The sequence below is a fragment of the Poecilia mexicana genome, unplaced genomic scaffold (assembly GCF_051168715.1).
Source record: "Poecilia mexicana isolate PSO_F unplaced genomic scaffold, ASM5116871v1 scaffold_13, whole genome shotgun sequence".
Lineage (NCBI taxonomy): Eukaryota > Metazoa > Chordata > Actinopteri > Cyprinodontiformes > Poeciliidae > Poecilia > Poecilia mexicana.
The window spans coordinates 31892009-31914641 of record NW_028263382.1 but is presented as its reverse complement, the minus strand read 5'-3'; the positions used below and the strand labels follow the sequence as shown (position 1 = coordinate 31914641).

General features: G+C 41.7%; 1 protein-coding gene across 4 annotated transcripts in view; it reads right to left on the bottom strand.

Moving 5' to 3' along the window:
* Positions 1-25: 25 nt before the first annotated feature.
* The window catches only part of bltp2 (bridge-like lipid transfer protein family member 2), a 30190-nt gene continuing 7582 nt past the window's right edge, over positions 26-22633 (bottom strand). For all 4 annotated transcript variants that reach the window (XM_088012066.1, XM_088012068.1, XM_088012067.1 and 1 more), the window contains 32 exons: positions 19838-19961; positions 19599-19723; positions 19450-19517; positions 19237-19373; positions 18923-19041; positions 18235-18428; positions 16833-17133; positions 15460-15665; positions 13908-14937; positions 13628-13819; positions 12227-12429; positions 11970-12088; positions 11662-11885; positions 11396-11586; positions 10076-10175; positions 9759-9958; positions 8912-9209; positions 8664-8821; positions 7960-8166; positions 7716-7815; positions 6900-7082; positions 6170-6291; positions 5916-6071; positions 5662-5783; positions 5401-5581; positions 5205-5291; positions 4460-4570; positions 4240-4375; positions 3347-3471; positions 3165-3266; positions 2041-2175; positions 26-1751 (listed from right to left, as the gene is read on the bottom strand). In XM_088012066.1, coding sequence (XP_087868192.1) covers positions 1566-1751; positions 2041-2175; positions 3165-3266; positions 3347-3471; positions 4240-4375; positions 4460-4570; positions 5205-5291; positions 5401-5581; positions 5662-5783; positions 5916-6071; positions 6170-6291; positions 6900-7082; positions 7716-7815; positions 7960-8166; positions 8664-8821; positions 8912-9209; positions 9759-9958; positions 10076-10175; positions 11396-11586; positions 11662-11885; positions 11970-12088; positions 12227-12429; positions 13628-13819; positions 13908-14937; positions 15460-15665; positions 16833-17133; positions 18235-18428; positions 18923-19041; positions 19237-19373; positions 19450-19517; positions 19599-19723; positions 19838-19961 — 5942 coding nt within the window. In that variant the 3' untranslated portion in view covers positions 26-1565. The remainder of the gene's footprint in view (positions 1752-2040; positions 2176-3164; positions 3267-3346; positions 3472-4239; positions 4376-4459; positions 4571-5204; positions 5292-5400; positions 5582-5661; positions 5784-5915; positions 6072-6169; positions 6292-6899; positions 7083-7715; positions 7816-7959; positions 8167-8663; positions 8822-8911; positions 9210-9758; positions 9959-10075; positions 10176-11395; positions 11587-11661; positions 11886-11969; positions 12089-12226; positions 12430-13627; positions 13820-13907; positions 14938-15459; positions 15666-16832; positions 17134-18234; positions 18429-18922; positions 19042-19236; positions 19374-19449; positions 19518-19598; positions 19724-19837; positions 19962-22633) is intronic.

Genomic DNA, 22633 nt, shown 5'->3' with positions numbered 1-22633 from the left:
GCGGGACGGAAGAGAGCACAGCCGCTTTTGCGTTACTCTTTAATCGACACGTTCAAGACAAGTGACAGAACAACCGTGGTTACAAAAATATCAAATACTTTGCATGAAAAGTGCTTTAGTGTTAAAATTACAGAAGATGCACTTTCTTTTCCTTTTCAACATAACCATCAAGTACTCGAAGATATTTTATTTCTTCTTGATTAATTGCACTGAGGTAAAGTTAAAGTAAAACAGCAGGCTGAGTGATGCAATAAAAATCGAAAACATGTCGGCCTTCATGTCAGCGACAGTCATGCAGCCCAGATCAGCTTCTTCCATATGTGGTAAAACATACACTGATAAATTTAGATTTAGCATGAAATGAATGGAATCCCAGCTGTTAGTAGTTAGTGTTGTGTGTGTGTGTGTGTGTGCGTGCGTGCGTGCGTGCGTGCTGGATCTGCAGCGGTGTTCCTGAGCCAGCAGGAGAGGAGCAGGAATCTGCCTCGCTACTTTCAATGCAATAAAAATACTTATTACATCCGGGTCATCAGTCTGACGGAGGTGGGAGAGAAATTCAGGAGCAACATCTCATTTTAGCAATAACAAAACAAGAAAAGTTGTAATGGTAAATCAGCAAAACCTCTTGGGATTTTTAGATGTTGTCTAGAGGAAGCAGGAGGGAGAAGAAGTCATAGCGAGCCTCTTTATGCCTTTATTCAAGTCTCAACTAGATAAAAACTAGCCATTTTTATCTCAGTGTAACGAGATGCAAAACTCTCTAGAGAACTTTCTCGTTTAAACGAGAAAGTTTATTGTGAAAACACGAATGTTTCTAGTTAATAAGAGTTTCTCACAATGAGAGATTCTCTTTATATATAACAAGATGCAAAACTAGCAAAAACGAGAATGTATCTTGTGAGAACAAGAAAATATCTCGTTAAAACATGAACGTAACGAGATGCCAAACGAAAATGTTTCTTGCTAATAAGAATGATTCTCTTAAGAGATTCTCATTAAAACGAGAACGTTTCTTGTTACACTTTCTTGTGATGGCGACGAAGCTTCTCGTTAAAAGATTCTTAACGAACATTTCTCATAATGAAAAGTTTCTCATTAAAACGAGAATGCTATAACTCAATGCAAACTCGCTAAAACGAGTTTATTAAGATGAGGTTTCTTGTTATAACACATCAAACGTGTCATTACAATGACAAACTTTCATTTTAACGAGATAAGTTTTAAATTTTCTCGCTTTACCAATTTACCGCTCCTGAATTTATTTCCGAGCTCTGTCAGTTAAATGCTTTTGTAAATCAGAGCTGCCCAGTGTATGAAATGCTATAATTGGCACACAGAAACTAAAGAAAAACAAAAAAACATCAGAGCACACATTTGGTCATTGTGACATCCAGATATCCATGGAGATCCTTCGAAAACAAGTTCAGCAGGCTCATGTGATGCAGTGAAACTACAGGAGAAGCTTCGCCCGCTCTTCCAACGTGGTTCCACAAGCTGGAGTGACGTTCGGGTGTTCAGAGGGAGCCATGTCAGTGAGGAGTGTTTTTTTTTTCTTTTTTCGTTTTTCACTTGCGTCGGCTGAAGATGCTCTTCTTGCTGGAGCTTTTGTCCGCGGTGCTGAGGCCGATGAGGAGCCGGGCCTTCTCGTCTTCCTCCTGCTGCTGCTGGTTGTTGTCCGCCTTCCCGTCGGACGCCTTCCCGCGCAGGTCCGCCACGGAGGCCGGCTTCAGCCGCAGCTTCTCCTTTATCATCTGGGCAGCAACATGGAGCCGTTTATGAAGAACGATAAGCAGCAAAAACAAACAAACATGGACCTTTTAAAAAATTTTAAATAAGAAAAGAAAAAAATCCTAACAATTTAACTTTTTTATATATATATTTGAATTAGTAAAATTCAAAAATGTTTGATTTTCCTTCAACTTTATAACTATTTTAGCATTTTATGTTTTAGACTGGCAGAAAGTAACAAATAAAATACACTAAGGTTTGTGATCGTAATGTTGAAGACAGGGTGTGAATATTTTTTGGAAGTGTTCACACCTGCGCTACAAGCGCCTTCCGGCTGTCCCGTTTCACAGCCATGGCGAAGTCCAGCCACGTCCACGTGTTGTTGTGGTACTCCAAACACGGAAGAACCAGGTTCAGGTCCTTCCAGTCCACACTGCTCTTCTCTCCCTGACGGGGAAAAAAACACACACAACACATTTAGACATAAAAAATGAAGGAGAAACTTTGAAAGGGAGCAAATGAAAATGAAAAGGCAAAAGGGGGACAAAACCTGCAGTCATTGGTTTAGATGTTGGCGTGGATGGAGGAATCTAGTGACAACAGGTCAGCATCCAAACTGATACCGTTGTGCACTAAGAAAATCTCAAAATCTGATTGGTCAGATTTTCACGAAAAGTTGCGTGGAAGATGGTAAGGCTGTGGAAAACTTGTGAATTTGCATTATTGCAACTTCCTACATTTACTGAAGCATGCATGGTACTAATCTCATTAACTATGTTGGACTTTTGAGAAGCAGCTCACAGGTCTGTTCTATAAATAATGCTGCTATTGGATTCAATCTGGTACATTTTGTCTCTAGTTGCTACTAGTCAACAACAAATGGACTAAAATTTGATTCAAATTAAAACAAATGTATTTATTTTTACAAACATTAAGTGTTGTTTCCGTCTCCACTTAGAAAATTACAGATTAAAAACCCAGCTGGTTAGAGTTGCTTTCACACCATAATAATTGGAGCATTGATATTTGATGCGGAACGATGATTTTAATAATGTCTGTTATTGGGTTTTTACTACCATTGACTCTATAATGTTATTTATTTTTTTGATATATTTTCACGATGTAAAGCACTTTGAGCTGCTGTTATGCTGAAATGTGCTAAACTACATTTGTAACAAAATGACTTCCTTTAAACCTTCCTGAACACGAGAACCTGGAAAACTCATATCTGCTTTGAGACAAGAAAACATTTTATTTTCTTTTTTTTGGGGGGGCAGAAATATCCATTTTTACATTTCCAGCTTATGAAGTTAAGCATAATGATTACTCAGAGCATTGGCGTGATTAATCTGACCAAATCTTGTAAAAAATAAAATAAAATAAACTGATTGATGTAAGAAGTTCGTGGTGAATTTAGTGTTAAAGGTGAAACCCACCTTGTAGCTGACACACAGAGGCACTTGGGGAATCTTGATGTAGATGAAAGAATTGTTCATAGCAGCTCTCTCCTTCATCTTATCGATGTCATCCACAGGATGCTGAGTGGAGAAAACACACAACACCAGTTTGTCTTTTTCTCTCCTTCCTGAACAGCTTCAGTTCAGAATCGACTCCCCACCTCTGGAGGCTTCCTGAATGACCTCCTGACCCCTGCCGTGCGGTTCAATCCCTGGGTGATGCTCTTACTGGGGCCCATGGCGCCCATGGTGTCCTCCGACAGCGGCCGGGGTTTGACTGGAATAGCTGCGACACACACACACACAAACACACACCGTATAAGTGTCAGCACTATGCCCTCTGCCTGACACTGCCGGCAACACCTAACACCACCACAGAGCCACTCTCACACACACACTCATGAGACCACAGTTCTCAAAAACACACGAGTAATTCAACACTGCGTATGGAGAAAATAGCAGCTGGTATTGATCGGTCTGCTGCAGGATCCACACAGTTAGGATCATTTTTGCTGGACAATAAATCGTCCTAATAATTATCACGATTAATGATAATATTGTGGTTTTGAGAGCATTTTCAAGTAACATATAGATAATGGCATGTATGTGCAAGTTCACGTTCTCAAAGATCAATAAAATTTCATTTCGTAAAGAAAACAAAATGGAAGTTATCTTAAGTATCCGAAATAAAACGACAACTAAAAACATAACGAAAATTAAAACAACTTAAAACCGAAACAATGAATAAAATGGATCATAAAGTCTCTGTAAACAAAACTGCCCTTCAAAAAATATTAATCATCAGAAAAAATGTGTCTTTTAATTAGGTAGATGAAAATATCTGGCTTTACCTCATTTTCTGATTTAGGCTTTTAATCAAACGTTAGATTGCACTTTATTACAAAACTATGCCGTTCTGAACATCAAGCACTTTCAAGGTCTTGATACATGAATCAAGCTCTTTCCAAATCTTAAAATTCAGGCATTATCAAGGATTTCAACTAGCCGTACTGTGTACAGAGATAAAAAAGGCCTTCATCACAAAACGACGTACCGGTAGTGACCATTCTGGACTTGTCTTCCTCATCTGTGACGTCTTCCTCTTCAACGTTTCGGCCCGGGAAGAAAAAGCCCATCATCCGTTTGAAGAACTGGTACATGAGCTGGATGGTGAGCGGCACCACGTTCACCTGATCACAGCAGAGAGGCTCAATCAAAGCAAAACTGCAGTAAAATGTGCTTCAGCAGCAGCAGCAGCATGACGCGATTCTGACCTCAAAGTGTTCCTTCACAGAGATTCCTCCCACCGGGGGGCGCACTTTGCTGAAGATGCGCAGGGCGAACTGTCGCCCGGACTGGCAGTTGCTCTGAGGTCGAAGCACAACCTGGAAAAATGAGACAAGGTCAGCGACGGTACAACGCGGCTCGGACGGGGTCGGAAAGGTGCGTCACGGAAACAGGTGGAGATGATGACGTGAACACGGTGGTGAGACATCAGGAACACATGCGGCTAGTTGCTTTCAACATGCGACAGTAAAAACTCCCAGAGGAGCTGTGGAGTGATCCCATCCGGGACAAACCAAGGTGGGTTCAAACACAGACATCTGTCCTCAGTACGTACCCTCACACGCTGCACGGAGGAAACCAGGCAGAAATACATTAACACACAGAGAAAACAGCAAAAGTAAAAAAACAAAAAACAATACAAGGTGTTCCAGTCAGACGTTTACATGCACTCATCACCGGCATGAATGCCGTTCATTTAAAGTTTTATTTTATCTCTTATTTCTGCATCGTACAACAGTGGAGAGTTAGTTTGAATGGTGCTACTTTCAAATGTGGCTCAAATGTATTCATACGGCTTTTCTCAACTAATTAGGAAGGCGCTGATCTAAAAATTTGGACCGATATCAGTATCTGATATAAACATTTTAAATATTTACAGATATTATACATTTATATATTTTACTACGCTTTCAACTTCTTGAGAGAAAAAAAAAATTCAAAAATCAAATTTACCTTGTAAGCTGCGTTTGGGAGCAGGTTGTTCATCGTGAACCACCCGAGCTCCAGCAGATGCTCGGCCGTGTCATCGGACTTGTTCAGCTACAAAGGACAGGAAGTGGATATTTAGTTCCTCTGTGACGTCTCGAGTGCAGGAGATGGTGAATTTGAAACGCATCAGACAGACGGAGGTCAGACAGCTTCTACTCGCCTTGGTGTACATGAACCTCTGCAGCTCCAGCTCTGCGATGCCCAGCTGCCCGTCCTCTTCGGTCAGACACCAGCGAGCCTGAGCGAAGTAGATCTCCGTCCTGCGCACGACACCCACGTCTTCTGGTGGCTTTCGCAGCTCCAGCTTGTTTGCCCGCTGCAGCTGGAAATCTTTAAAACACCTAAAAACAACAGAGATGTTTTTCACTTCAAGCCGTTTCCTGCTTGTTGTTAGAAAGGTCCATCGGTCCTGAGGAGAGACCTGATGAGGATGTTGAGCTCCTCGCTCTTCATCTGCATGTCATTCTTCTCCTGGTTCAGCTGGTTCTGCAGCCGCATGTTGATGTCCATCAGTTCGTCACTGTTCGCTTCGTCAGTTTGAGCCTAAAGGGAGGTGGAATTTTAAATGATTCACATTGCTTCAATTGCATTTCTCCTTTCTATTTATAGCACTACCAGGATAAAGTTGTAATATTACCAAAATAAAATCAAATAAAGCGAGGCGGTGCGGCTCACCCTGATGTTGGAGTAGATCTGCTTCTCGAGGCGTCTGATCTGAGCGAGGTGCTGCCTCACCGCCTCCTGCAGGTGCAGGATGCTGCTGCGCTGCTCCTCGGGGTTGCTGGAGATCTCCAACTGGAAGCGAACCCGCTGCTTCTTCTCGCTGTGCTCCTGGAGAAGAACCGTAAACCGTCACAGGATGATGGAGAAAGGAGAGAGAGAGAGAAAAAAAAAAAAGAGATTCCCGGCTGGCTGGCATTCCTGCCCACCTTGCGTCTGGGCTCCACGTGAAGCAGCAGGTTGTTGACGATGTCCAGGATCATGGCGTACTGAACCGGGTTCGTGGAAATCTCCAGGTCGTGGTGAATGAGAGTGAACGTTTCCACAGCACCTGAAAAGAAATAATTGAACTGATTTTTTGTTTTCCTTCAGTGCTCATGATTTCCATAATGCTTAAAATGCTGATGAAATCACACAATTTAATGTGCAAAATAAAATTCACAATGAAATGTGGAATTTCACAGAATAAGATTATATCTGCGATAAAGGAAGGATATAAAGTAGTTTCTGTGGTGTTTAGCGTCCTGATTATTATGGAAGTCTGCACAAGCTTTTGTTTTTTGTAGCTTTTTTTTTCATGTGATAAGTATTTTTATTGTGTTTTACTCTAAACCTTTTTTAAGAGGGACATTTTCTTTTATGTTAAAAATGGGATTCCCAGTTTTTTCACATAATGTTTGAGTTCAGTTCTTCAAAGGACTGAGAAGGAAACCCTTTTTACAATCTGGTAAAAATAACGTGTTGAACTGCAGCCATTTGTTTCATTTGTGAGTATCAGGTAATGTTGACCACTAGTTATTGGTCTGTCTAATTTTATGCATTTTTTGGGTTAATAAATATGGTTAAAAAATTTTTTAAAAAAATACAAAAATATTTGTAATGCTGGATTTGGAAAATAATAAAACTGGATTTCAGTGCTGCTCCTGTGATCACACACACCCGCCTGTTTTTTCAGCAGGTCCTCCTTCTCGTGGTTGTTCCTCATCTCTGGAGGCTTGATCTGCGTGGCCAGCTCCGGGTTGATGTCGTGGCTGTAGCTGATGTAGTGCATCCTGCAGCTGCAGCGCGAGATGATGCGCTGCACCTGCTGCGACTCGTTCACCTGCGCTGGCTGGTTCCAGTCTGCCAAACGTAAAATTCAACCGTCTGATACGAGCAGAATTAAATCTAATCAGAGAATACATGAGCTAAAAATGTGCTCTTCTTCTCACTCCTATTATTTACTGAATTTGGAAGATACTTTTGTAGCACAGTTAAGGATGCACCAACCTGTTTTTTTATTTATTTTTTATTTACTTCCTGTACTTATATCTAAAGTTTATTATCGGGCGATAGCGAACAAAACAGAATAATAGTGCTGAATTGACTTAAAACATTTTTTTCTTTGTTTCAAACAGGCATAAATTTACTGAATTACTCATTTATTTGATAACTGCACCACAACACAACTTTAACTTTTTCAATCAGTGCAGTATGTAGTAGAACAGCCAATGGAAAAGAAATAGTAGATAAACTGAAACAACAGGCTGACCATTTTTTTCAAACATGTAAAAAATAAACTACATCAAACCTTCATTCAAATGGTTCAGAAAGTGCAATTAGGAATTCTAAATATAATGTAAAATAAATAAATAAATAAAAAAAAGCTTGACATCGCTCAGAGCACAAAGAATTAGCCTGAATAGATTTTTTTTCTTCAACATTGGGACTGATACAGATATTAATAACTCGAAGCACAATCGAGTCTTCCTGTACCTGTAGTGGTGCTGACCATCCCTCCCACTGCCTGGCCGCTCTCCATCAGCTCCTGCACTGAGTCCAGGTTACGCTGCCTGTGCTCCTCAATGTTTTTCACCTAAACAAGAAAAACACAGATTAAAGATTCTGTCCAAAAATTAGTAATCCCAGCATTTTTGGAAGCAGTGCTTGTAACTTTAGCAGAATAAGCATAGCCCTTCAGCCACACGCATTTACTTTTGCTCTTGAGAGCAGAGCCTACCTCCAGCCACAGCTGACGGTCCTCTTGCTCAGAGGGATTCAGCTCCATGGTGGCAAAGTACTGCATGCCGTCCAGCAGGCAGGTCCAGGTGGTCTTCTGCTTCAGCGTGTCGCTGTACCAGGTCGGGTGGTGCTCGCACTGCAGCAGCTGGGCCTTGGCTGCAGACACCAGCACACAGCCGGCTGTTTCTGTGCCGCGGAGCATCATCTAGGTGAAGACAATCACATTCAGACTGATGTGGTAACTCCCAAGTCCGTCTCTGAGCTGGACAAGGTTTCATTAGATGAACTAAATATTCAGCAGGCCGGGCTTTTTAAAAGATCGATGATCGCCCAGAAAACTGCAATCGGAACACCTCTACCCAAAATATTTCCTAACTGGGTGCTGAAGTTTCTGTGGTTTGGATCCTGGATTTATAGAAATTTTGTAATCTTCAACCAACATGTGGTCATAAAACCAGTTCAATCAGTTCTGATAATAGGCTTAAAAGATCATAAACCGTGACTCACTAGGTCAAAATGGTGGAAATACTGTAATCGACACTAGTCTGCTTTATGGCTGCTTGTTGTTAAATGAAATAAAACATGAATTCATTTCATCTTTCATTGTTATTCCACACTTCACCAAACCTGGAAAATACTTTGGTCACATCAGAGGCCTGTTAGAACCGTGATGGTTCCTGAACGCAGCATCAGAGCGATTACCTGACAGTTGACCAGCTCTATGAACCAGTTACGGTTGAACACGTCGTCGGTCTGACAGGCTGCGATGCCACACAGCTGGTCGCTCACTCCAGAGTCTTCCTCGGAAAACACCACAAACTTGTCCGTCTCCTCGATAAGCTTCTGCAACATCGACGTTCCTGCAAAACACCAAAGAAACAGATGCGGCTGAGCCGTTCCCGATCCCCCTGATGGAGATCGTCGCCGTCACCGCAGCTGGGAGCGCCCACCTTCGTTTTGACTTTTCTCCACTCGACTGGCAGCGGGAATGACCGGAGTGACGGGAGCCGCGGTCGGGGAGTAGCTGGAGGGGGAACGCTTGAGTTTCTTCGTCTGCAGGTGTGTGTCGATCTTCAGACCCTTCAGAGCTTCGGTGGAGAGATTCCTCTTCAACACGGACGCCTTTTTGTAACCGTCGTACAGCCCGAAGGCGATGTTTCTGTTTATGGTCGTCCAGGACGCCCGCAGGTCCACCAGGCGCAGTTTGTGAGTGTAAGAGGCATTTGTTTCATCTGTGATGTTCACTTCCTGTCGGGAATCACAAACAAACAAAATAATTTTTTTTTTTTCCCTCTTTCTGGCTACCAAGAATGAGTACTTATCGTATTGTTTGTCATTTATCGTGATACATGTCATGGTCAGAATTCTGGTTTATTGTTGTCGCAATAAATTCCAATTAATGAAGTAAAAAAAAAAAAAAACAACAAAAAAAACATCCACATTGTCTGTATTGTCACTTTTACTATTTTTTCCACTGTTGTTTATTGAAACACCAGTAAATAGCAATAAATCTGAAAATATCGTGTGCAGTTTAGTGATACAAATCACACTTCTTTGTGTGACCGGTGTCCTAAAAGAGCAAATTACAAAATGGGAATGTTTATCAAGAGCAGTGTTTCTGTTTTTGGGGCTATAATTGCTGTGACACACAATCACAGTCATACAATTTCCTATAAAAGACGAAATAATTCTCATCATCACCTTTACTGGTATCACAGTAGTTTGGCAAAATAACATGATAAAAATTTAAGCCCTTCCCGGTTACCATGAAAACCAGAAACGAGCTCCAGCCATTACCTCCTCCATGCGGTTGCTCTGCCGCTGGTAGCTAAGCGATGACAGGCTGAGCAGGTGAGTCTTCTTCACCTGAGCGTTCATCTGGTGGTCAGCCGTCTCGTCCCAGGTGGAGGCCATCAGGTGAACCGTCACCTGAGACAGCTCACTCACCATCTGAGTCACGTTCCACTCAGAGATCAGCCTCCTCATCACAGTGCCAGCTGCAAAAGCAACACACAAGAGTTGGCTTTTAAATAAAAAAAGGTAGATTTATGTGCAGAGTCTGAGAAAAAACAGAAAAGCTTTTTTTTTTTTTTAAATCCCATGATGCTTTTTACCCTGTGGAATGAGTCTCTGAGTCCCACGAGTGAAGACGTGACCTTTGTTGCACTCCACTTGGACTCCTCTCTGCTGCGCAAAGGAAGCCCAGTAATGCACCTGAGGGATAAACAATACATGTTTATCAATACTACAGCCTGATTAAATGCAGATGTTTGAAACCTTTTTGTGGGTTTAAGCCTCTAAAAAACTAGTTATGGGCTCAGCTATCAAGAAGTCACATGAAACAGAAGTAAAAGTTAAGAATATTCTGGCTCTACAGCTAACTCATAGCAAAAAGCTTATCTGCAGAAGAAAGATGCAGGTTTATTAACATCCTTTGCTTGGATGGTTGGCAAGAAATGAATTATGAAGCTCTGTGTTTTTTAGATGAAGTGTAAGAAGACTGGAAGTTTTCTGAACCCAGGTAAAGATGCAGTAGGTAACTTTCATAAAAAAAATGTTTTCGTATACATTTCTGTCACCATGAGACAATTGTGAAAAAAGTTATTCCCTCTTCTTCCTCTATGTGGTCCTACTGTAGAAATACAACACTAGGTCCAAAACGACCAATCAGAGCCAGGGGGAGGGTCTTGGTGCTCCTGTTCGCACTGCTTAATACGCTGATGGCAAAGAGAAAACTTTCTGTTCCAGGAAAACTGTATCTGCTGTTACTGGTGGCCACACTAACCACCGAGCAGAGAACGGGGGAGGGTATGAGCAGCATGTAGACAGGGATGACTGACAGCGCTAAGACCCTCCTCCTGGTTTTGATTGGTTATTTCTGATCAAGTGAAGCTATCAAGAGAAGGCAGAAGAGCAACATTTTTTCACATATCTGTTTCATTCTATACTCTCATGACATGATGACAGTTCTAACAAATATATATATATATATATATATATATATATATATATATATATATATATATATATATATATATATATATATACATATATATGTACTGTTTATAAAATGCTTTAACCCCATGTGAGAACTGGTCCAGGTGTAAACATAACATTATGCAATGTGTTTATTAATAAACACATTATGCAGTGTTTATTTCTAATTTAATTTAAAATGTTTAAAACATACCAGTACTTATTTGATGCATTTATGTGGCGCTAATTAATACTTTGAATTACGGCACTTGGGGCCTTGAAGACTTTGTATCTAAAGAAGATTTTTAAGCACTTTGAAATTTTAAACACAAAGAATCAATTTGTTTGAAGCTAAATGAGCATATTTAGCTTAAAACAAAATTGATAACAAATTGCTAAATAATTTTTTCAAAATATTATCTGAAAAACGATCTTTCGGAAAATAATAAAAACCTCACTTGCAGCTGAGGGAAGGCAGCAGTGTAGGACATCTGCTTGTAGTGCTGACCCAGCTTTTTGCGGATTGGCCTCAGGCTGTGGAAGAGCTTGCCTCTGCAGATCGGTCGAGACACGCTGGTCCAGGTGGCCCAGAAGTTCTGCATCCAGCGCAGGGTGCTGCTGTACAGCAAGATTCGAGGCTCGGGAGGTTCTAGAAGACAAGACGAATGCAGTCTTTTAACATGCCGTGGATTCATCTTTGAGGTCTGACAGTTCTGACACACACCAGTGGAGCAGTTCTGATTGAGGTCCATCGTGATGGAGAGGTTGAGGTTTTCAGAGCGAAAAGCTCTGTAGGAGTCGTGAGGCTGTCCCGAGGTCACATCCGCCATGTTCTCAGTGCAGCAGACCATCACTGCGTGGTGGTCGTGGGGGTTGCCGTGGCAAAGCCACTGAAGATCAAGGGTCATACAGAGGTTGGGCAAGTGCAGGAAACGGATATCGTCATACCTGGAGTGGAAAGTGGGGATTTTCTTGGTTAAAATCTCATCTATGAATGTGGAAACAGATTTCATTCCAAGTGTTGGTGCTTACTTTGATGCCGTCCGGACGTTTACGTCCAAATTCCCTTTAAACACAAACTCCCCAGGATTCCAGTCGAAGTTCAGTTTGGTCCATTCCCAGTGCAAATTCTCGGTTGTGTTGTACGGATCCTGGAAGAACCCAAACACCAATTGAGTTAAACAGAAACACTCAAAACAATAGAAAGAATTGAGGAAATATTCAAAAACATATAAATAATCTCAACGACATAAATAGAATCAAGCAAAGACATAAAGAAGTTGCTTCACCTCGGTAGCCAGCTGATGCAGGTTGGCGTGCTCGATGTTCATGACCCAGTGTCCGTGCAGGAGCAGACGGCTTTTGTCCCACCAGGCCAGAGGGGGAGACGGATCGGCCGTGGGTTTGGTCAGCAGATCTACCGACTGCCCAATCAGCGTCCAGGCAGGGTCCCAACATGGCCCCCATACGATGGTATACAGAGAGATATTGGCTGCAGAGAGAGCGACTTCATCAGAACTGGAGGAAAACGTTATGGCATCATTCTGCGCTGGTCATGAATTTCCTAGCATTATATTTAATAATTATGTATATTAAATATATCTTATTACCCTTTCGACAATGAAAAAAACAACAAAAAAACCCCAGCAAAAACATGAAAACTATACTGGTTTTTAATATCAGTCCCATTTTACATATGGGATTAAAGAACAGATGTGTAAAAATGACTAACATTGTAACAGTATAACTCATGGTGTTTATTTAGCTTCTGATTAACTCCACGCATCAAATATTAAATAACTAAATATAATAACTTTCTTAATCAATGTGTTACAATATTAGTAATGAATGTTCCTCTGCTATAAATAAAAGGAATTAGATCATATTATATATTTTAGCAGTGATGGGGACACCTTCACCGATGCGCTAATAGCACAGCTAATTCTTTTGTTTAGCGCTTTAACATTTTTGCTAACTTTGAAAACTTTTAGCGTACTTATCTGCTGCTAAATTAATTTTTCTGAATGAATTCTAAAGCACTGAATTAGTTGACCGTTATCAAAAACTTTCCACTGAAAAAAGGTTTGATGTCTGTGTTGAAGTTTTGGTTACTGACAGTTAAGAACTCTTCCGAGTTGTTAGACATTTATGGTCAATTAGCCAAAATTAGCAACAGCGTTAGCAACTGAAACCTTGAGGGAAAAGGTCTGTTACAAAGTATCACTGTGAGATGCAACCACACAATGAGGTGTGCAATGACCACTTTGACCCTGCAGAGGGCGACACAAGCTGTCAACACATTGTTGAATTTAGCGCTATAGCAATAGCTTCTGCTAAATACCAACAACACTGTTGAATTTAGTGTTGAATACCATGTTGATTAGTGCTATTGCATCTATTGTTCATGATTAGTGGTTTACGGTTAGCGTAGCTAGCTTTTTAATTAGTGGTGCGCACTGTTGCATTTAGATTAAAATTCTTGTGGAAAAAAAAAACCTGTTAGTTTTATCATCATCATACAGTGAGAATGTAATCAGTCTATGCCTACAACCGACTAAATTAAAACAATGCTGTCAAAGTTTGGACAGTGAGAATTAATTTTGCTACAGGAAAATGAAACAATATTTTCTCTTTGATATAAAAATAATTGAATAATTTTAGCAGGACCTACAAAAATGTGCAGAACTTACATTTGAAATCATAGTAGAACTTGAGTGGAGGCATGTTTCTGTGGACCGTCACATCTCCCCACGGCGCTCCAAGCGGGACAGTCTGCTTGCGACGAGCCCTCGCCTGACCGTCCTGCTCCGTCCCGATCAGACGTCCCGACAGCTCCCAGTCCCGGATCTCAAACAGGTAGCGCGGATAATCTCGAATTCTCACTGACAACATAACATGTTTGAAAAATTAGACATCACCTTAAAATATTTTGATTTAAATTTTTTATTTTTTTTTAAATGATAGACTTACCCAAAAAAGCGCCTAGCTTAAACTTGACAGCACGACACCACTGAACCACCAGGGGGAGCCCGTCTCGGGGGAAAGGACTGATCCTGTCGATGTCTCTCAGTTGCTCTCTGACTTTCTCCGGACCGTGGAAACACTGATCGGCCAGGGCGATGAGCTCCAGGTCCGACACGGTCCAGGTCAGCAGAGACTTCCTCATGGGAGTGTTGGCGTAGAGTCGGCGCGAGCGCTGGATGTAGATCTCTATGTGCTTCTTCTCCAGCGAGCTGTACAGCTCCTCTATCTTTCTGGCGGGCAGAAGTTCTCCGTGCTGCTTCCTGAGTTCTGCCACCTTCTTGTCCAGAAGCTGCAGGCGCTTGGCGCTCTCTTTGCTCTCATCCTTCATCAGCTCGTAGTTGTCCCTCAGCTTGATTTCGAAGACGTCATCCAGGAAGACGAAGGAGAACTGGCTGATTTTGAACACGAGATCAGGAGGCAGCCATTGCTCGGACGGCGGCGGGCTCTGAGGGAGGTGGAGAGTCTTCAGCCACTTCTGCACGCCGATGGCCATGTCGAAGGTTTTGGAGAAGTTGTACTGGTAAGGGAACTCCACGGACAGAGACGGGCAGGTGAGGACCCAGACTCGGTTGTGGGGAGTGGCTAGGAACGGGAAGGTGTCCCTGTGCAGCTGCATCTCAGTGAGCTCGTCGTGAGTCTCCACGTCCAGCTCGTTGAAGGAGACGATGTTGTTGCCGTCGAAGTTGAAGACGAGCAGAGGGGAGCGTATGTGTATGGAGCCAGCGTGCTTTGAAAGGGAGAAGGCCTTGGTGTGCAGCAGGATGTAGTTCTTCTCGCTGACATGGGCTGTCAAGCGGGTGGAACCCATTTCCAGGCGTACGGAGAAGCTTCTGGTCTGACCCAGCATGGCGTCTCTGTTCTCTTCCTGTTCGCCACGGAGCAAACGCCAACAGGCCTGAGCTTCGGTCATGTGCTGGAACAAGACCATGTGGTCTGGTGGAGCCCAGTCTACAGCCAGCTCCTCTTCGCTCTGAACCTGTACAGACATGGAAGTTCAACCATCCATACCCTGTTCCTTCTATCTGTATTCAGCAGTAACAAACTTGAGTTATTCATGCGGCTTCTGTGATTTAAAAGGAAGAATTTCAATCCACAGCGCCCAACAAGTCCAAAATGTAACAATGACATCCAACATAGCTTTATTTCCAGATTGTCTGATAGAAGTCACAGCTAAGAACTAAGTCAAGTCATGTGGAAATGTGTAACTGGAATGTGTTTTGCATGAATTTAACTGATTAAGCTGTTTAGTGCATGGGAGACGAGAGACAAAGAGTTCCAGTCACAAAAAAACTAAAACCAATGATTCTGTCACAGCGACTGGGCCTTATAATACATGGCAAATAATGGTGTACTGACATATAAAACTCACAAGTTGAGAAAAAAATACTGACTTCCCCCAATTTAGAAACCAAAGTGGGGGAAATAAATTGGCCTCAGAAAACTAGCCTCGTTTCTGGAAAGTGGTGTGGAAAACGCATTGTTAGAAACCTGCGGCTACCTGTAAGCTGTGTGTGGTGACGTGATACCAGACGGTTATTGCGGTGAGTTTGAGTATGGGGTTGAGGGTCTGGGCGGCAGGGCAGCACGCTTCCATGTTCTCAGTGAGAGTTTTCACCAGAGACAAGCTCATCTCCTGCAGAGACACTCTGGAGCTCTCTGCAGAGCTCAGGATGCTGACGGCGTCCACACGTAGAGACACGGCTCCTGAAACACAACACACTCCCCGTCAGATGAGATCTCTGATATCAGTCTGGGAAACGGTTGAAATTTGAGTCGAATTATAACATTTAAGCAATAAACGGGTTTTTCAAAGATGAGATTTGTTTTTCCTGTTTGTTGATTGCTGGATTTGACAAATTTGCCTACAACTGGTTAACTCCAGCATGTCCTTTATGAAATCTACCCTTTGGAGCATCAATCCTACAAGCTCTGATAGACAACTTTGCTTGATATTCTGCTGCTTGATCATCTTTTAGTCAAGAGAAAAAAATAATTTTTAGTTTTTCACATCCACAAACCTACATCCCTTTAAAAAAATAAAAGAATGAGAAATTAAATTCTTGAGTTTATTTACAAGACTTGTTCTTACTGAACGTAACAAAAGCTTCTACTCAGGTGGCAGGAAACTATTCAAATAATCTGCCTCTGGAATCAGCTACATCATTGTCTGAATTTGAACTACTATTCATTTCAGATATACAAACATTTCGTTGTAAATGCTTTTTATCTGGAGCAGCTGCTGCAGTAGATGTAATAATTTCACACTCCTATTTTTTCCTAGCTTTGTTATTTTATTAGTCTTAAGCTGCTATTTGTAATGACCAGGATAATATTGCAAAAAAAAGATTTAAATGGGGGGAAAAACATAACTATTTAATCTACTGGTTAATTAAATGTTGAAAATACAAATAAATAAAACCTAAATCTTGAGTTTAGTTATGTATTTTCAAAAGAAGAAATAAGGTTAAAAAAGTTCCATTAAATTACATTTTTCTAAAATGCGTTGTCTTTTTAAATCTATCCCTAAGGTATTTTTTTAGGTTTTTCCCATGAGACCAACAGTGATGAAGAAATCAGGTTTATTTCAGATTATTCCAGCATTTACCTCCTCAGCAGAAGCAAGATAGATATTCTAATATTATTCCAACAAAGTGAGTAATTTAAGTTTCACAGTGACAGAAAAGTGATCAAAAGCTAGAAATGTGGCCTCTCCCACCCCAAAAAAGCTCATTTGAATCAACTTTTATCTGGTTTATGGTTTTAAAATGAAAGGACCTCACACTTTTTTCCCCAGTATTTTACAAAGAATCCTACCTGAGTAACGTTAAACATCTGACTCCGACTGTTTTCCTCAAAGAAGCTTCTTCTTACCTGTCACATTGGAGACTGTGAATACATTGACATCGTTCAGACAGCAGTCCAGTTTAAAAAGCAGGCCGGGCTGTGAGGAGGAGTGGCCCGACTTGACGACTTCGTCTCCAGAGGGAGAGTCGGGCGTCACGTCTGGCTGGTGAGGCTCAGGGTCAGCGGAAACCCGCAGGAGGGACAGGAGGCGAGAGAGGCAGAGCGCGCAGGTCTCCGACAGCTCCACCTGCAGACCCTTCAGGCTGGACTCCACGTTCAGGCTGGGAGGCTGGCTGCTGCAGGCGGACTGGGGTCGGTTCAAACTCCCCTGGAGCAAAAAAAGGGAGAATATTCATGACTAAAACCAGACTTTTTCTACTCATAAACAAAAGTTGTATATATATATTTTTTAAAACAAATCTTCTGTTTGAAATTAACTTTGCATAACAATAATTGTTCAAATGCAGCCTTTTGTCACTTTTACTGTAGGTTAATGCTCAATTTTGGAAATGAACTCAATTTCAGCAGACTTTTTGAGTAACCTCTAAATACAGCAAGGCTGCTGCTAATGCTTCCAGAAACAAAGTCAGAAAAATTCATCCTTCCAGGACGTTGCAATACTTGTTTTGACTGTTGTGGCCTGAAAATGACTGATTTTGCGACGCCTTTTTCAAATTTAAGTTTGATTTTTGCCATAAGATGGTCTTACAAAAAAGTCCCCAACCGTCCCCAAAAAAGTTTAGTTTAACTTGGTTGATATTTATAGTTTAAACTCCAAACAACATTTTCCAAACAACCTTCTTGAAATCCCTTAATACAAATAAAATCATCAAAGTGCAAAAGAAGAATTTTATATTGGTCATTCAAGTTAACAAATTGCTTACATAGTATAAACAAAACTTACAAAACATCTCAAAATGGTTTTTGAAAAAATAAATAGAAAAATTAAAGACAAAAGTTATTGTTTAAGGTCTCATATGCTTTCGTCTTACAGGTTTGGCTTTCAAGAGACTTTTGAAAAAGGAAGTTAAATTAGAAGGGGACAAAGGTACGGGTCAACATTCAGCCGAGTGCAGTGACTGGAAATACAGAAAATGTTAACGTTTGCAGATAAGTTGTGATGAAAATCACAAGTCTGTGCAAAATTTGCAAATAACGAATGAATTTGTATTAATAGAATATCATAACTTCCTGGAGGGACTGAAAAATGAAACTACTATTTTGTGAGCGTTTATTAAGTTGTATCACTATGTTTTTTAACTTAAAGAGTAAAGCCTAAACATGTCTCCAAAAAGCAAAGTAGACACAAGGAGAAGACAAAAAAAAAAAAAAAAGGGAAACACAAAGAAGTAAACACCTCGAATTACAAAAGTCTGAATAATTACAAAGCACAAGCACTGATGAGAAGTGAGGATTTATGTATTCCTACCTGGAGACTTAAGGTGTCCAGAATTAACGCTTCGCCCCACACGTGTTTACCCGGCGGGTGAGGAGCCTGCTGGATGTGAGAGCCTTGACCCACTCTCCACCAGAAGCTGTCCAGGGTCAGCGAGGCCCGCTGGTGCAAGTTCTGAGAATCCGAGCTGTCGTTGTCAACCTTCAGGTCGAGAAGATGCTGAAGTTCTGTAAAAATAAATACACAAGTGAGAGCAGGTCTATCAGAATGCTATGAATTTCAGGTTACTGTGTGCAGAACAATGGTGTACTGGTGTTCCACAGGGAACGGTTCTTGGTCCTCTGCTGTACATAAATTACTTTAATCCAATTTAAATTTCTGATCTCATATGTTCTTTATCAGGCAGGTTTTCAGTTTTTTTTTGCAAAAAAAAAAAAAAAAAAAAAGAAAACAGGCAAACTTTTCAGTCTCCAAAGATGTAAAGCTGGTAGAAAAACTAAACCATGTATCATTTTTTCCTCCACTTCACAGGAAAAATGTCAGTCTAGTACAAAATTCCTGTTTAACGCATAAAGGTTTGTGGATGTAAAGAGGCAAAACGTGAAAAGGAGGTTGTTTGGGGTTATAAAAAAACAGTGTTAATAGCAGCAATATACCGTCTCAGTAGTGAAAATGAAAGCCATATGACAATCACGTGCTGCGCTGCGTGAGCGGAACGGACCTGCGTTGGCAGCGATGAAGCCCAGAGCGAAGGGCGTGGTGTCCCCCAGCTGCACGGACACGTTGACGTTGGACACGGAGGACGAGATCATCACGGGGGCGTCCAAGTGGGGAAGACGCCTGAGGAAGATCAGGGTGGGAAAATAATCTAACGGACTATGCAAAATGAAAGGGTAATGGGATAAACAACAGAGCAAACGATGCAAAAAGAAACAAACAAAACAAAACATGGATAAGGAAAAAGAAGGTTGTTTAATAAATGTCAAGAGATCAAATAAAAAACCCGGGAATGTTAATTATCGTTTGGCAGCTTGCCTCTTTCTGTGGGCTTCCTTCCTGTGGAGCAGCTGTTGCCAGGGGAACAGATTCAACCAATGGGAGAACTCTTGGTGGCGATAGTGCACGATGCAGGTGTTGACTATGAACGATCCTGAGATGTCAATGGACGTAACCTGATGGGACAAAAGCTGTTTTAAAGGCGGAGTAACCCAACGATCAAGACGAACGCAGAGTCAGACGTCTCGTCACCTGCAGGAACGTCTTCAGCGTGTTCACGCAAAGGATCCTCTGCCTGCTCTGAGAAAGGAGAAGTCCATCTGACAATAAACAACAAAAACATGTTACTTATTGCTTTTTTACAATTTATGTCCCCGTAGAGCGCTGGAAGGCCAGCTGACCCTCCAGGATGAGCTCCAGGCTGCTCTGAGGAAAGCTCAGCTCAGGAGTGAAGCTCTTCAGGGGATGCTGCTCGTTGTCACGTCCGTAACTCATCTTCAAAGATTTCAGCGTCCAATTTAGGTGTCTGTATATTCCCCAAAAAAAGAAGAAAAAAGAAAGTTTTATTGATCAGAAAACTGATTTAGATTCTGATAAAAGGTACCGAGGCGTAAGCTCCTGTAATTTGACGCTGACTCGCCTCTTCTGGCTCTGCATGGACAGGGTCACGTTTGTGTTGTCGAACTCCATGTTGACGTTGTGGGGGAGCAGCTGATGGAACCGTTCCACCGTCTCGGTGCGGATGAATTCAGGGTTGTCGCACTCTGATAGGAAACGGGATCGGGTTTAAATAAATAAAAATAAAATAATAATAATAGTCACGAGGAGCATCTAAACGGAACATCTGATAAGCAAATGAGGAGGAGTGAAATATTAAACCATGTGATACATGAACTAGATTATTAATCAACTGAATGTTGGTTAGAGTTACAAGATGTTAAATTATGCATATCATATCGAGTTGGTTAAAAAGTATTCGTACCGTTTAAACTGACTTACATTTAGTCACGTTACAACCGGTAACTTTAATGTATTTATTTGGTATTTTCTCTTTTCAAAGCAGAAAGTACTGCATTACTGTGAAGTAGGAGAATTTTTTTTTACAAATAAAATTGTGAAACAAGCGACGTACACATGCAGTTAGTTTCCTTTACTAAAGGTAAACATATGCCTTTAGATTAGATTTGATCACCACCAGCATTTTCTAGCTTCTGCTTTTGCTAATCAAATAGATAAACTTAAATTAATGTACGTTGTTTCGGTTTTTTCTCCCAACTGTAGCTGTAAAGTTGAGCCTTTCCTGCTGTTGCATTTTATACATAGAAGTATAAAATGTAACAAATTCACCCCTTAACAGACGCCTGTGTACGTAAACATAAAGAAAAATCTGCAAAGCGTGTCTTCGTTTTTATCCCATTTTAAACCATTTCCATCAAACATGCATTTAATCTGAGCATTTGTGTTGATTTCAGCCATTAAAGCAGCAGATGTCAGCTTGACCTTGTGAAGAAATGATGGTTAAAAATATCTCAGAAAACATCCAAGAGTTTCAGAAGACAAAATGTATCGACCTCCAAAAACAAGTCCAGAATGACAGAAACTCATGTAATTCATCAATTCAGCTTCAGTTTCCTTGCAGCTGAAGGAGGAACAGCTTATCCTGCTCTCTCCCGTCCTTACTGATAACTTTGCCTGTGAATTATTTTTACAGTCACAATTTTTACATAATAACTGGATTACTTCAGACTTAAGGACTGGGAAATATTTTTTCACTTTTATTTTTACCTTACTTTTCTTCATCTCCAAGTTGAGCTAGGGCAAAATGCCCCCGTCCGACCCCAAGGACATTAACAGTATTCTACAACGACTTCAGTTTTTAGAAACGAAGATTCAACGGCTGGAGGTGAACTTTGAGATCAACGCTACCTGTGGAAATGAAACAACTCTTCCTCAAATCAGCGGTGAGGTCGTACACCCTGCACCAACCAGCTCGCCCTGGATCGCTCAGGGTGCCAAACCAAAACAAAAGTCTCACACTGCAGATCCCATGAGACGACTAACAGGGAGAACACCTCACCTGGACGAAACAGCGTGGCCAACTCTGAGCCGAAACCCACCTTCAACTTCAACACCTGCTCCGCCAAAGAACTGCAAACAAGCAGCTGGAACAAAAACGGCCCCACTGACCCCGCTCCCAAGGACAAAGCGACCAGCCCAAGCCTCAAAATATTCCGACTCCGTGGGAATCCCACTGAAAAACAGATTTTCTGCACTCCAGCCTGAGCCTCTGAGTGAAAACCCATCTTCAAACATCAACAATGAGGCGAGACCAGCACATCCACCCTACAAAGCTCCGAAGGACAAAATGAACACCGGGAAAACAAAAGGTATGCAAAGAGTGCTTATTGTTGGAGATGAGACAGTAAATGGAATCAGTCATGTTTGCAATCCCAAGAAAACCAGAGTGGTTTCTTTTCTTGGTGACACTGTATCTGATTTGACTCGCAAAGTGCACTCTCTAACCGCTGATCAGCCAAACATGGAGACTTTAGTTGTGCATGTTGGAGCCAACGATCTGGCAAAGCAAAAATCAGAGATTCTAAAAAAGGACTTTAATATTCTTCTGGACACTATGGGAAAATTAAAAATGAAGTTATTTCTCAGCGGTCCAATTCCATCGCCTCAATGGGGAGACGAAAAACATTCCAGGCTGGGCATGATAAACAAATGGCTGATTAAAACCTGCTCAGCCAGCTCAGTGACCTTCATTGATAACCTCTGGATCTACTGGCAGCGCTTTCACCTCTTTGGAAGAGGAGGACGCAATCTTAACAAACATGGGATAAGGCTGCTCACTGCAAACATTTTTCATTTTATCAACAAGAACAGCAATGTGACCATCGCTTCAGAAGAACTGGCTCAAGGATGTCTGACTAGGATGGAACCCTCCGCTTATCAAGAACAAACTATTCCAATACAAACTGATAAAACATCGACTGGTGACAGATTGACCGGTTCCCCTCCTCCATCCCCCATTCCTCTCTGCTCCTTTACTCACTCACAAGAACAAAGTTTCCCAGGAAGTCAATCACTAAAGAGAGTCGGGCTGCACCTGAGCCGCCTGAAGATGCTGGTGGAGGACACGGGTCAGAAAGGAAGGCAGACGGACTCTTTCTCCTCTCAGCAGGCTGGAATAGATCAACAGGTTCGCCTCGGCACGACTCTCCTTAGCGCTAACATAGCAGACCTCACTTCATCTAAGCCACCTGCCTCTGACCTCCCTGAGGATCCAGCACTCTGCGTTTCTGAGGTCTGAGACCGGGGTCCAGATATTATTTTTACAACAGTCTTCCACCAGAATGTGTCTGGCCCCCCGACATTTCATAGCAGGACATTACCTGTCCGGATCACTAGAAGAAAAGTTAGAAAAAACAGA